The sequence below is a fragment of the Oreochromis niloticus genome, linkage group LG12 (assembly GCF_001858045.2).
Source record: "Oreochromis niloticus isolate F11D_XX linkage group LG12, O_niloticus_UMD_NMBU, whole genome shotgun sequence".
Classification (NCBI taxonomy): domain Eukaryota; kingdom Metazoa; phylum Chordata; class Actinopteri; order Cichliformes; family Cichlidae; genus Oreochromis; species Oreochromis niloticus.
The window spans coordinates 32841730-32855781 of NC_031977.2; the positions used below are offsets into that span (position 1 = coordinate 32841730).

Sequence of the window (14052 nt, forward strand, 5' to 3'; positions counted from 1 at the left end):
ATGATGCTTTAAACAAAAAAAACCCCAAAAAAACCCCCAAAAGCTTTGTTTCTTTCTGACAGCTCTGATGCGTTATGTCAGCGCAGAAACACAGCACACTGGCAGGGTGAAACTCTCTGCTCTTCCTCAACTGGCTGCATACTTCCAAGAGTCAAGGGAGGTGACCTTTTGTTCCCAAACACAAACTCTGAGTACAGGCAGCACACACTCACAGATGTGGACATACAGCATGAGAAACTCGCTGGCATTCAAAAACTAAACCCCACGCAGATGATTTTAAGCCCTGATATACTGCTTGTGCTGTTTCGGAATGATGCAGACGCTCACTGGCTGTTTTAATTATTAGATTAAACCCTTTAGGGCTAGAAAGGAGGAGGAGGAGGGGGGTATTTTTATGGTATTATTGAGGACAATATAATAAACAGGAAGTCAGAGAAAGACAAAGCTCCCAGGATACAACACGGCACCCCATTCATTCCAGTAAAAGCTGCTTCATACGTGCTTCTTCAAACTCAGGGCTGAAAAACTCCAAGCTTCCAAGTATCAGGATGTTCCAATTCTGAGATCCTTGGAGCGAATAAAAACAGAGAGCACCTCTACCCCTACGACACATCACACAGAATAAAATAAAATAAATGCATGCCTAGACGTTCCAAATGGTTTAAAAGCGAGTATGGATACAGTCGTCTGATGTGGATCAGATATCGGGTGACAGCAAACGACCACATATGATAGCAGTAAAGACTGAAAGTGCAAATGCAAATATATTTTTACATTTTTTCTTTTTATCTATCTTGTAATCGACTGTAGCTTATTACTTAACCAATAAATGCAGGTTCAGAACATTTATATTGTATTATATATTTGCTATATTCATGTAATTATTTATTAAAAAGTTAAGCTGATTTTTCCATTCAAAACACATAATGACTCAGTCATTTCCTTGCAATGAGGAATGTAGCTTATTACTTATTAATGACGAATTCTGTAAAAATAGGATGTGAACCTCCTTGAGAACAGGAAAAAAGACTGGTGGTTGCCCGGTGATTGTGTTTGAATTTTTCACTACTTTTCACACAACCCAGAGGATAAAAGAGTAACGCCCTCAACCCTGAGGTCTCTGTAAGGAGACGGCTCAGGTCACCTGATGTGAGATATAATGATAGATGTTTTTATCTCTATTTAAAGGCGACAAACTGGAGACCTGCAGCTATATCTAAGAATAAGCTTATAACCAGCTTATAACCAGTGGTCAACATCCACCTATACGTGGACAGGATACCTTCACACTCGGTCAATATTCTTCTGCTCACATTTTTTCTTCACACTTGGAGCAAACCACAGTTAAAGTCTGTTCACTGTTAAGTTATAAGAGTGCTTGCAGTGGCCTTATCCATGAGGGGGAAACTCCCTCCACTTCAGGGCTGCACTCCTCAAACCAGCACCAAATCTTACAGCAGTTCCTGCTCTGACTGCCAGCAGCTGTTACGCCATCAAACAACAGCCACACAGTCAGAGAGACTCTGCCTGTGGTTTAACGCTTCCCTAATAATGACATTAGTTGCAAAGAGCTGAGGCTGACTGCAACAAACACAGAGTGGAAAAAGAAAGTCACCAAACCTGGATGACTTTTTAAAAGCAGGTCAAGTTCAGCCTCAATGACCACTTCTGCTCTGATGGCTTCTTAAACTTGAATTACCTCCTTTATTGCAATGAGGTGAGAATTCAGAACGTGCTCAGTTCTGGCAGTGCAATTCCTCTGAAACTGTGAACAGCTGAAAGCTGATGTGACACCTCTGCGGCTGGGCTGTGGGTAATTTTAGGAAACTAAAACTGCTCTTCTGTACTCTTACTAATAATTTGAGAAATCTCCAATTCGCCTGTCTCATCGATCGTTCGTGGGATATGCCTCAAACTTGATGGGTTTCTGGTCGTTTGGATGAAGAGTTCTCATCGTTTTCCTGGTCCTAGTGAGTCCACTACTGTGACTGTGGCTCCACTTTATCTGCAGGGACGGGGCCCACATACAAACACAGCCATGTTTGTTTAAATATCTTTGTGAGGGCATTCATCCACATGAACGCACGTCACTTAGTTTAGCGATACCACATCTAAAAGTGTCCGACATGGCGGTGTTTTGGTCCCACACTGAGGTTTGAAGACCATCGTCTACATCTTAAGGCGTTGTACTGTCCCCATGGTGCAGGGTTGAAATGTGGAATAACAAAATTCAGACCAGTTCTCAAAAACACAAACAGACATTTAAAAAAATGTTAGTCTTTGGTTTCCTGTGACAAACAGCTTAAGTCATTCAGTTATGTTTTCACTACATGCACATTCAACAAGTGTGACCATACAGCGTTCTTCTTTTCAAACCAGCAACTTCCAATTAACTGCACAGTCAGGGAAAATCTGTAAGTTGGGGCTACACTTACCCAGAACAGGCACTGCACCAGTAGTTAAAAGAAACACACTGTTAATGGGAGGCTGGACGTTTAAAAGTCGTCTCTGTTTATCCAGAAATCCACTCTGAACCTTTTTCCCTGACAGCTACGGGACACCATTTCCTCTGATTCTGCTACTGAAAGTCGATAATAAAACTAAAAGCTTTCCTTCGAGGCTGATGTGAGTCTTAAAGCCATTTGCTGTTAGTTTTTTAAACAGATACAGAGGTTTTTTGGTTGGGAGATCTTCTTTCTCCTAAAGCTTTGAGTTTGAAAGAACGGGTGCTCGTCGCCCCTAACTGGACTTTCTGAACATGACTCACTGTGTCTGTGTAGTTTGTGCTTTTTGGAGAGTTTTTAATAGAATTATCTGACCAATAATACGACTTTCTGTCTGCTACAAAACATCTGAGATGTGTTAGCGTCAGTGCTGGTGACTGATATTCTTAGCACTAGTTGATAGGTACTTGTCTTCTGTGTGATGCACACATACAGTCTATGAATAAAGACAAACACCTCTTCCTTCAGATATGGTTATTTCTGTATCCAAAACATTAATAAATAAAATGACAGGAGCCAAAATGCTAACAATAAGACTTCATAATGAAACAACATAAGACGATTTTTAAGTAAAACAACCAAATATTCATCATTCTCATCATTTCAGAGGTTGTTGTTTTACAGATACAGACACATTTCCTTTTACTTTCACTCTTGTTGGCCTTCGTTAACCTCTTGAATTCTCTGAATTGAATTCGCAGGTTAAGCGAGTTCAAATCAAATGATCAGGCTGGTGATAATTAGCAGGCCTGTTATCACAGCTGTCAGATGAACTGTATATGAAGTTGAGATTTTGGATGTATCGATATTTTGTTCAATTTTTTGAGCACTTTTGCGATTCTGACTTTGTAAATTTTTTCACCTCTGAGCTTTATTTTTCCAGTAATTCACTGGTATCAGATATTACTACATCTACACGAATCACACCGTCACTTCACTGTTTTACTCAAATGTTTGGTGACATTTAGAAGCTTGAAACAGATCTTTGCAAACGAAAACTAACTTAAAGTCAAATTCTGATGATTTTAGTTTTTACAAACTAAATTCTTGATTACAGCATAATGTTAATAGGAATAACAGGACAATATCTACTGGAAAAAGCAATTACCAAAAAATTCAATTTCATGCTACACACCAGAATTTGTCACAGAGTTTGTGACGTTTCCTTAGTCTAGAAAAAAAATTGAATTTTCATTTCATTGACTTTCATTTGGGGAAATATAGACATGCCAAAGTAATCTTAAGTGTTTTTTACTGTCTGTGCTTTATTTTCTGATTTATAAACTTTAATTCAGGTTTTTACCCACATTTGAAGACCTGATCATTTACTTCAGCTTGATTAAGACTTTTACCTGCAGGGCCATAACATTTAAGTAATTCCATAGCCTTTTATTTGTATGAGAATCATTCATTTCTTTTATAATTTGGATGCTTTTCCTTGAAGCCAGCACTAAGCGACTGACACAAGGTCGCGAAACTGTGACAGCATGCAGCGGGACATACAAGTCAGGTGGAAAAGAGACGAAGTTAAACCTGCTGCTGCATCTCTGCCAAAGAAGTCTTATCACTATTCAGAGTGAAGCAGCGCAGGATCAAATTCCTCCGCTTATGTAACTAACAGACCGGTCCAGAGCCAGCAAGCCCACTCACTTCAAAGTCGACTTGTAGCTAGTAAATGTTTTACTGATCCACGTTTCAGGTTTTATGGCACCAAACTAACCAAAAACACGCCTCTATTTCCGCCTTTAAAAATATACTTCAAACGAAAAAAAAGCGATCGAAGGGATAAAAATATCAAAGCCTCGGAGCTGAAACTTCCCCCGAAGCAGATTAACAGATGATCGTGACAGATAGTTTTCTGTCTCTCTGTTTCAGAAAAAAAACAACCCTCAGTTTGTGTGTGTTCATATTAAAGAAACACAAACTCTGATCTCACAGCCTGCCTCTGTGTTATCAGTGAATAAAGAGTTAATAGCGGATGCGGTTTTCTCACCTTTCCCTCCTCGCACCGCTTAACTTTAAGTCCCCAACTTCACACATCTTGTCCCGAGGTCAGTCCTCACGGCTTTGCCCAGCTGACTGATAGTGAGTGGGAGCGGTGCTACTGCGCATGTCCGCAGCGACAGCCACTTTCACAGTGCATTTTAATCTTCATGTGTTGAATATTTGAGAGTTTTATTTTTTAGAGAGTGTCATAATGTTACTTAGTTTCTTTTCAATAATTAATTAGTTATTATTTTACCACAGAGTTACTTTTATTGTCTCTTCTGTTACAGACTATATTTTCTATTATTTCATTGTATTTACATTTTTAGATCTATTCATTTTAAATATTTTTATCCAGCATTATTTGATTCAGTGACTCGAGCTTATAGAGTGTTGTGCATTTTATATTATTTTTTATTTTAATTTAAGTAGATTTAATTTTTATGTTTTATTTTTAATATTTATATCTTTTTATTTTTAATAGATAATTTAATAGACCAATAGATCGATTAAGTGACTGATTTATTTCAGGTCAAGTCAATATTAAATTTATTTCCACTAAAAAGCAGCTGGGTGTCAGGTCATGAAACGACCTTTTTTCAAACTCTCGTGATTATTATTATTTTCTACTAATAGTTTTTCTCACAAAGACACTTTTGTGAATTTTCAGTCTGTTTTTCTTATGTTTCTAAGTAAAAACGTTTTTCTACTGATATGAATTGACTGCCTGAATAACAATCAGGATGTGTACTTCTGACCTGCATCTTCTGAGAGAAAAATAAATAAACATCTCACTTGTCAGCATACTCCACTTCCTGTGAGCTTTTCACGGTTGTGGTGGTTTCCTGTGTACGTGTGACGCCTCGCGGTCTCTCTGTTTGGGGGTCCAGGTGGCTGTGGGCTGTTTCAGCTATAGGATCCATCGGCACATACAGATCCTGGTTCGAAGTGGCCTTGTGGCTCTTAACTGAAGGCTCTCTGGCTATTTCTAAATCATTCTTGCTCTTTAATGCCTCACTGCTGGTTAAAGGTTCCACAGCAGGATCACAGCTGTCAGATTCTGAGGTCAAAGGTGAAGTCCGGCTGGATGTCGGTGTCACTGGCAGTGACCGGGCCAATGCAGAAGCTGGCTGAGGCTTTTCCATATTGTTCACACTAAGGCTTGTCAGAGCACCAAGCAGGGGCGAGTCCCGGACATGCTCTCCCGCCTTCAAATTGCCCTGCCTCTCGCTCATCCCTTTCTCCTCCTCCTCCTCCTCCTCTGTCTTGGCCTTCTTCTCCTTCAGCCCCTTGAAGCTCTTCTTCTGCTTGTCATTGCGAGGCACAGTCCCCACATGTGTGTACATCTCACAGGATCGGGCGTAGGTGGAGCTGTGGAGGCAGGACTCCATGTCGTCCACCGACTGGTTGCCCATCCCTGCAGATTTGCCCCCGGAAAGGTTCCCATCACACTCCAGGGGCTCTTTGGTGCTCTTCTTCCCCGTTGAGCGGCGGAAGGAGAGGTTGGAGAGGCTCCCGAACAGTTTTAAATCTGGAGAAGAAGAGTTAGTTAAAAAGGGGTTTACATTTTTTTTAAAGTGCAAAAACGTTAATAAAGGGATTTTGAAATTACGCAGATGGAGAACACTTGCAAAAATCAATCAAGCAAAATACATTCTTTGAAAACTTTCAGCCCTTCATTGAGTCAAAAGAGCATAAATTGCTTTGCTTCTGGTTCAGACTTTCATGGATATTGATGTGTCAACAGAACTGCAGGGTTGGAAAATGTTTTAACTAAAAGATATGAAAAAATAAAACTGGTTATGAATGACACGGATTGTATGATGGCAGCTTAGAGTATATAAATGATGGATTTAGCCTTTGGCTCTGAATAATGAAGTGCTTTCAGTCTTCCGAATGGCCAACAGGGGGTGACTCCTTTGGTTGCAAAAGCATGTCTGAATGTATAGAAGACTATGAGAAATTTAGCCTCTTCTGATTTAATCTATGACATCAGTATACACTTTGCTGATGACTTTATGGTCTTAATTGCCCGTTTAAAGTCCTCCATCCACCCATTCTCTTCCGGTTATCCTTATCAGTGACACAGGGAGGCTGGAGCCTATCCCAGCTATTACAGGGCTAACACAGAGCAACAGCCAATTTAAAATCACCAAACTAACCCTACTCATTATGTCTTTGGACTGTAGGAGGAAGCTGGAGTACCTGTAGAAAGCCCACGCAAAAACGGGGAAAACATGAAAACTCTAATCAGAAAGTCCCCATCCAGATTTCCTGAAAAGGAACAGAGCTAACCACTGTACTGACCCAGCTTAAAGTCCTCTTTAATAAAACTTGATGTTCATTTTGTAAATGTTAGTCCCATTTAGAGTGAAATAGACGGGTAAGCAGGGTATAGAGTGTACAGTGATTTTGGCTTCCTTGTCAGATCCCTGTATGAGGTCTGGTTTTATTTAAAAAAACAAAAAAAAACACCTGGCAGTGACCTAAAATGCCAGCTGTTTCCTCCCTGTTGTGTCATATACAGATGTTTTCTCAAAGCTGCTGCTGTCTCACATTTCTGTCCAAAGGTTTTATGCAGCATTTGCCACAGTAGGGCTCATTCTCACTCTCAGCACGTCACAAATTGCAATAGTAACAAGGTCTTGGCATCACATTCAAATGCAATAGTCGACCTGTAACCTCATATTTTGAACCAAACCTCAGAAAAACCACGTTTTTCTAACCCTAACCAAGTAATTAGTAGTGCCTTTGTAGGGCCTAAACCATATATATAAACCATATATAAACCTAACCATATATATAAAGTAAACAAAACATGACACCTTTTTAGGAACAGTGATAGGCTTGTGTCAGAACCACAGACTTTATATACCCACATGTTTGTTTTATTTTTGACAGATTTGTTACTTGCTAATAGAAGTTTACTCAGTAAAATCTTGAGATGATTCGTAACTCATACCAGGTGACATTGTTAGTCAGATTATTCCTGGAATCCTTTTAAAATACTGTGAGACTGTGTTTAAAGTTATCTTCAAAATAAGAGCTCAAAAAAGAAAGGACATCATGGTAGCATCCATCTTTTGTATACAGTCTGTGATTTCAAGCTTGTTTATCGGACGTGTTTTGGAAACATGAACATGCAGTTTTTTTAAATTGTTTTTTTAGTTCATGATGTCTTTATATTCTCTGACTTTAGGTATTTAGTCAGAGAGTTTCTCAACTTTTTTGCTTGCTGAGTGATTTCAATCAATTTCTTTGTCATCTTTTATCTTCTAAAAAATAGAAAAACAGGAAAACACAACCTGTGTGCTAAAAACTGAAAACCCCCAAATTCATCAAGTTTAAAAGCGACAAAATGATTTTAATCTGGCTCGTTTTGCAGTGATGCACTGGTTGATCCCTGCACAGGGTCATCTTTTTAATTTGGGTTAGCCCCTTAGTGACATGAACATTCACATTTTAAACACACATAAGCATCAGTGCAGAGCCATTATGTCCCTATTTAGACCTACAGCTGCAAACCAACATGTTTTCTTTGCGTTGGAGGCATTTGAGGAATGTCGTCGGACTCTTGTTTCTCTCTTATGAGGTGAAGCTTCTGAACTTTCACCAGTGTTCAAGTGTTTTCCCAAAGGACCAATTAGGCTCTGGAGGCACTGACTGTATTTAAATCAGCAGCTAAACATGGACTCATGATTCGGAGAGAGATACAAAGATGGGGTTGATGGAGGGTAGATGTTATCTTTTACACTTGAGCCAGCATGTGTCACTTCCACATTGTTCTTAATCGATTTCCATGACCATAACAATGAGAAAATGATCTTTATTGCCTGTCATATTTCAGAGCACATCCCACTGAACAGAGTTAAGTTAAACACAGTAGTACTAAACAATCAACTTAAAAACCACCTCTCTTTCCAAAAAACAGATGTGGGCATTTCCCTTTGTGTCATTTATTCCTTACTATGCTGTTGGCTTTTGTTAAGTTTATGGTGAGTTTTGCTTCCTGTTTTTACTTAATTCATCCCCTTCTCTGTGTTTTTTAGTGCTGTCCTGTCTCATCTCAGAGAGAAATGAACATTTGGCCTAGATATGGCCCACATCTGCGGTTTCCTATGAACCACATTGAACCTTGAGCCGGAGGTCAGATCAGTTGTGACATCTGGGGCACATCTGGCCCACATAGTACTTTCTATAACCCATGCCTAACCTGCTTTATACCCACAGAACACCTGATGGTGCCATAACTAAACCGTACATACCAAAAGTAGCCCAGACCAGGCCCGACTGTGCATGCCTGCTACCTGGACTGTTTTTCATTCCCTTTGTCTCCCTCTGTTTGTTGTCAATGCGTGCTTTGTCTCTCTGACATGCACTTCCTGTTTTATTTTGGTAGCAATTGCATTTGTTTGCTTGTGGAAATATTAAAAAATCCCAAAGGACTTGTTAGGCGTTGAGTTCATTCTGTTTTTAAACTTGTTTCGCTTTCTTTGAGATACAATTACGCTGAAGAGCTGAGGAAAAATGATCTACAGTTAACTCAGATCTGATTTATTTATATAGTGCCAAATTATAACAGCAGACAAGGAGATTTTACAAAATGTGCAGCTAGGTCCTTTGCCAATTTCTGTTTTAAAAAATAGTGCCACGATGTGCCAAAATGAATGTTTTTGTACAGCAGGCAGATTCACTTCAGCATTTATGATCCTAAGCTATTTCTGTAAATGTCAAAGGACAACATGACACTAAAAGCAACAACGTGACTTTAAAATTTTAACTTTTTAAAACTACTCAACTGAGCTCCATTGGAGGCTGTTGTTGTGCCGAAGCCTGAAGCTGATTTGTTTTCACAGACTGAATAAATGTCCTCAGGCTGCCTCATGGGTGAAAATCAGTTGTTTTAAGACAGCTACCAAGTCAAGCAGCAGAAGAAGAGATGCACAGAGGCCTGTTGTCCTGTCAGCAGGAATTCGCTGTCTTTTCTTAGCTCAGCTCTGTGCGCTCAGCCGGGCCGCTGTTCCTTCAAACAGCACAAAGGCGCGTCTATGCTTCGTTTACAATGGAGCAAAAAGATGTTTGTAAGTGGAACAGTGGACAAAGCAACAGCGGACACGCAGGAACGAGCATCAATAGAGCACATTCATTTATGGGCTTGCACAAATAAACTTACATCAGCCTCTTTTACCAGACTGGTCTAATACCACTGTCTCTGTGTTTCTACTACTACTTTTCTACTTCAGCTCTACTAAAAGTTAATATATAGTAATATTATTCATGTCTTATGTACCATACATACAAGACAGTTTCAAATATATTTGCTTTAGATTACTTCCTCCGCTTTGTTACAGTTCCATATTATAATATTTACAAATGTAGCCTGTGATAAGTTACACTAAGTTTTTGGGGGGATTTTCAATGCTCAAATATTTGTGACTGATATCAACAGATGTTAAACAAGATGTATTTTATCATGTCATGGTGTGGGTCGCAATGTCACCTCACAGGAGGAGGTTCCTGTTTCGGGGCACTTCTTTAGTGTCGTGTGTTCTCTCCCGATGCTCCAGCTTCCTGCCGCAGCCCAAAGACATGCATGTTGGGTTAAATGGTGATTCTGAATTAATCTAAGGTATGAATGAGTCGGTGTGAGCCTCTCAGCCTCTAGCAGTTCAGATAATTGATGGTTTTCATTCATTTTGTCTCCAGCAGACTTAAGTACACTGGGGTTCGAGTCTACTGGTGGTGACTGAACTTATATAGGTAAATAAGGATTGTGCCCGATCTAAAAGTGGCCACCTGAGCTCATTTTATTTATATGCTTTTACATAAAACCACTAGAGATTGCTTAATTTTAAAAATGCTTCTACACTGAAAAAGTGTTGCATTGCACTCGACTGTTGCAACAGAAAAATGGGATTTCTGGGTTAACACTGTTTATTTCACTGTACCTAAAATTAAAAATAACTTACCATGAAAATAATCAACACAAACAATTTGTCAAATATGAGAATCTGTACTTCAAGTCAAAGGTTTATATTAAATTACAGTCTTAGTAAAACAAATAAACTTAGCTGTAACAAAATGATGGTAATTGTTAAAGTTGATTCGAAGTAACATTTCTTTTCAGTGCTAAAGTCACACCAAGGAAAACTGTGGTGGAAGACTGTGGTCTGACTAAAATTACTGTAACTTTGTGCAATAAACAAGTTCCCTACTCGCTTTTGAAATGGTTGCTTCGAAGGACTGCGATCACTCACTTCAGTCTCACTTTGGTGCATCAAAACTGAGTTAGTCTACTCTTATTTTTAGATTGAAAGTTAGCAATTGCATGAAATCACTTTGTGAAAATGTGGCAAGTAAGCATGATAAATGAGTGAAGATCACATATATGTTGCCATCCACATACCCAGAAACCTACTTTCATAATCCAGCCAGAAGCTCAAAGATCTGAAAAAGAGATTCAGAAATTCCTCCACAAACAGTGACGTAGCTGCTGCAGGATATCATTTAACTGTAACATGACAAAGGCGTTTGCAGCCTTGCTTTATATAGGAATATAACATGAATACAACCAGCTGAATAAAAGGAGAACCTCTGACTGCAAAGACACAAACTGGGTGCTGAGTCAGATTGATTGCCATGCTTAGGCAATCTGTTTGCACTTACAAATAAGAAGGTAGTTATTAGAAAGTCAGTCAGAGAGTGACTGTGTCAGTCTGAGTCTGCTAGGACAGGTTGCAGGTTGTTTTTAGGAGACCAGACTCAAAAACAAATTTGAGACGCTGCTTTCGTCATTTGGCTGCTGTGATATTCCAATCTGATTAAAAACATAATTTAAAAAACATACAATAAACATTATCTGGTTACAAATTTAATGAATTGTTTAAAATTCTTTTGGCTTTCATCATATGGCATATTTCAGAAGTCTGCAAGTTCAGCTGATAGCTTTACCTTTGCATGTAATGGTTACTTTGGGCTTTGGAAAAATAAGATGGCAACAGCAATCAGTCAAACATATGAAAAAGTTGTGCAAGCGACAGACAAAAAAGCAAAGAAAGTGAAGTGAACACCAGTGAACACCAAAAATGGCAGAACTGTTAAAGACAACAACAGAATTTAAGTAGCTAAAAGAATAAACAGAAGACCACAGCAGAGGGGGAGGTGTTTGAACTATCGATTACAGTAAAATGTGCAGCACCAGCCGCAGTGATAGAAGGAGTAAGCAGAAGTGGCAAGGCAGCAGTAAATAGTTTTGTGTCAGGAAGTCTGACTGAGATCAAGATCTGCTTTGCAAAAACAACACTGATAACTACTTTAATACACAAATTCTCACCCGATCGCATTTAGTGAAAAACGGCCGTCACAAACAAATTAAACATGGAGAGTGTTTCCAGTTTCTGCAACTTCCATTGCAGATACACAGTCACTGGACTTTTCTACAACACAGTTTAGAACATTTAATGGTAATTTATCACCTGTGTGTAAAACATTTTAAAAAATGAATGTCTTCAAATGGCTTATTAGGCTTACTTCCTACTTCCAGGCTGGACTAATGTAATTTGTTATTATCAGGATGTCTTGAAACCCTCAAAGTTGCTCCAGAATGCTGCAGCAAGGGTCCTGACAGGGACTAGAAACAGAGCATATTTCTCATGTATTGCTTCCCTTCATTGGCTCCCTGTTAAATCCAAAATTAAAGTTAAAATCCGGCTCCTCACATACAAGATTGTGAATAGTCAGGCTCCATCTTATATCAAAGACCTCATCGTACCATATCACCCCATTAGAGCACTTCGCTCTCAGGCTGCAGGTTTACTTGTGGTTCGTACAATATTTAAAAATAGAATGGGAGGCAGAGCCTTCAGTTTTCAGGCCTCTTCTAAAGAACCAGCTCCCAGCTTGGATTCGGGAGACAGACACATCTCTACTTTTAAGATCAGACTTTTTCTTTTTTTGCTAAAGCATACAGTTTACTGCTGGATCAGGTGACCCTGAATCCTCCCTTAGTTATGCTGCAATAGTTAAAGGCTGCTGGGGGATTTCCATAATACATTTCTTTTTCACTGACTATGTGTTTATACACCTCTCTGCATTTAATTATTACTTGTTATTAATCTCTGTCTCTCTTCCACAGCATGTCTTTTGCCCTGTCTTCCTCCTCTCACCCCAACTGGTAGTGGCAGATGGCCCCGCCCCTCTCCTGAGTCTGGTCCTGCCGGAGGCTTCTTCCTGTTAAAAGGGAGTTTTTCCTTCCTACTGTCGCCAAAGGTCCTGCTCATAATGTTGCTGGGTATTCCTCTGTTTTATCGTATGGTCCTCATCTTACCATATAAACCACACTGAGGCAACTGTTGTTGTGATTTGGAGTTATATAAAGAAAGTTGAACTGAACTGAACTGAGATCCCCCCATGACCCTGATAAGGATAAGCGGAAGAGAATGGACGAATGGATGATCAAGATCCCAAATATCTATTTACAACATGTCACATGAAATCTGTAGATTTATCTCAGAAAGCTGCGTGCCCGGCAGAGAGACACAGGCTGGTTTGATGCCACAACTTTTGTACTATTACTTAGAAGGATTACACCTTTAACTTATAGTTACATCCTAAATTTAAACTTCCTTGTTAGTAGATCTGTAATGTTGTAAGATGATAAGTCATCCAACAAAAATGTTGGAAAATGACTGTTTCAATCCTGAAACTGAGGTTTTAAGCTTTGTATAGAACAGAAGCACAACTTTAATTCATATCATGCCCAGCCAGTTTTATCTTGTGACCTGTGGATGATCTAAACTTTAGAAAAAAATATTACTGGACTTCAGAGCAAAGATTTTTTTTTACTTTAATGCTTTGTGTGAATTCTGCTGTCACTACCTTTTCTTTTTAGTATTTTACACCAAAATGTAAAACTTTAAACAGTCTTTAAAATCAGCCTAAAATCAGAGAAAGTTCCGTCTACCATCAGGTGTTCCTCTCACTGACGGATTTGATTTACCTTCGCTGGATCCTTTAGAGCGACAGATAACAGGTACTGTGATTATATATATTCTTCCAAATAATTCCCTGTCAACAAAATAAAACATAACTTACTCAGTTTCCGTTTGCTCATGGCTCACTGGTGGAGTGTGTGGGTTTCCTGATTACATGTAAAGCACTCTTTAAAACCAGTGTCCTCCACGTCTTTCCAGCACCATGCTCTTTACTCAACAGAATGAATCTACTTCCTGTCTTGTGAACGCAGCGGAAGCTGGGGGTAACATTTCAAGTTTTCGCTATGCTGTCTTGTAGCAATCAGATGACAAATCATATCGTCACTTTACACTGGAAGTGTGAGATGCAACAGCAAATGACTGTTTTCTCACTAAGTCACTACCCAACCAACATATCAACAAACAGGAACTCACACTGTGGTTCCTAGAAGAAAATTATATATTTTTACTTTAAATATAATTTATGTGAATAAATTCAGACACTAGTAGGTACACAGTGGTAGCTGAACCCTCTTTTTTTGGTATCTCTATAATCTATACACAAGAAACATTAGCAGCAGTTATGAATT

At 39.1% G+C, this 14052-nt stretch overlaps 1 protein-coding gene across 2 annotated transcripts in view; it reads right to left on the reverse strand.

Moving 5' to 3' along the window:
• sh2d3cb (SH2 domain containing 3Cb) overlaps positions 1-13714 on the reverse strand; it is a 53415-nt gene extending 39701 nt beyond the window's left edge. Inside the window, exons 1-2 of one of the 2 annotated variants that reach the window (XM_005451484.4) lie at positions 13584-13714; positions 5286-6021 (exon numbers count right to left, since the gene is read on the reverse strand). In XM_005451484.4, coding sequence (XP_005451541.1) covers positions 5286-6021; positions 13584-13602 — 755 coding nt within the window. In that variant the 5' untranslated portion in view covers positions 13603-13714. Of the gene's footprint in view, positions 1-4497; positions 4637-5285; positions 6022-13583 lie in introns of those variants that run through there. The other variant, XM_003444520.5, reaches the window with a different exon arrangement.
• Between the last annotated feature and the right edge of the window lie 338 nt (positions 13715-14052).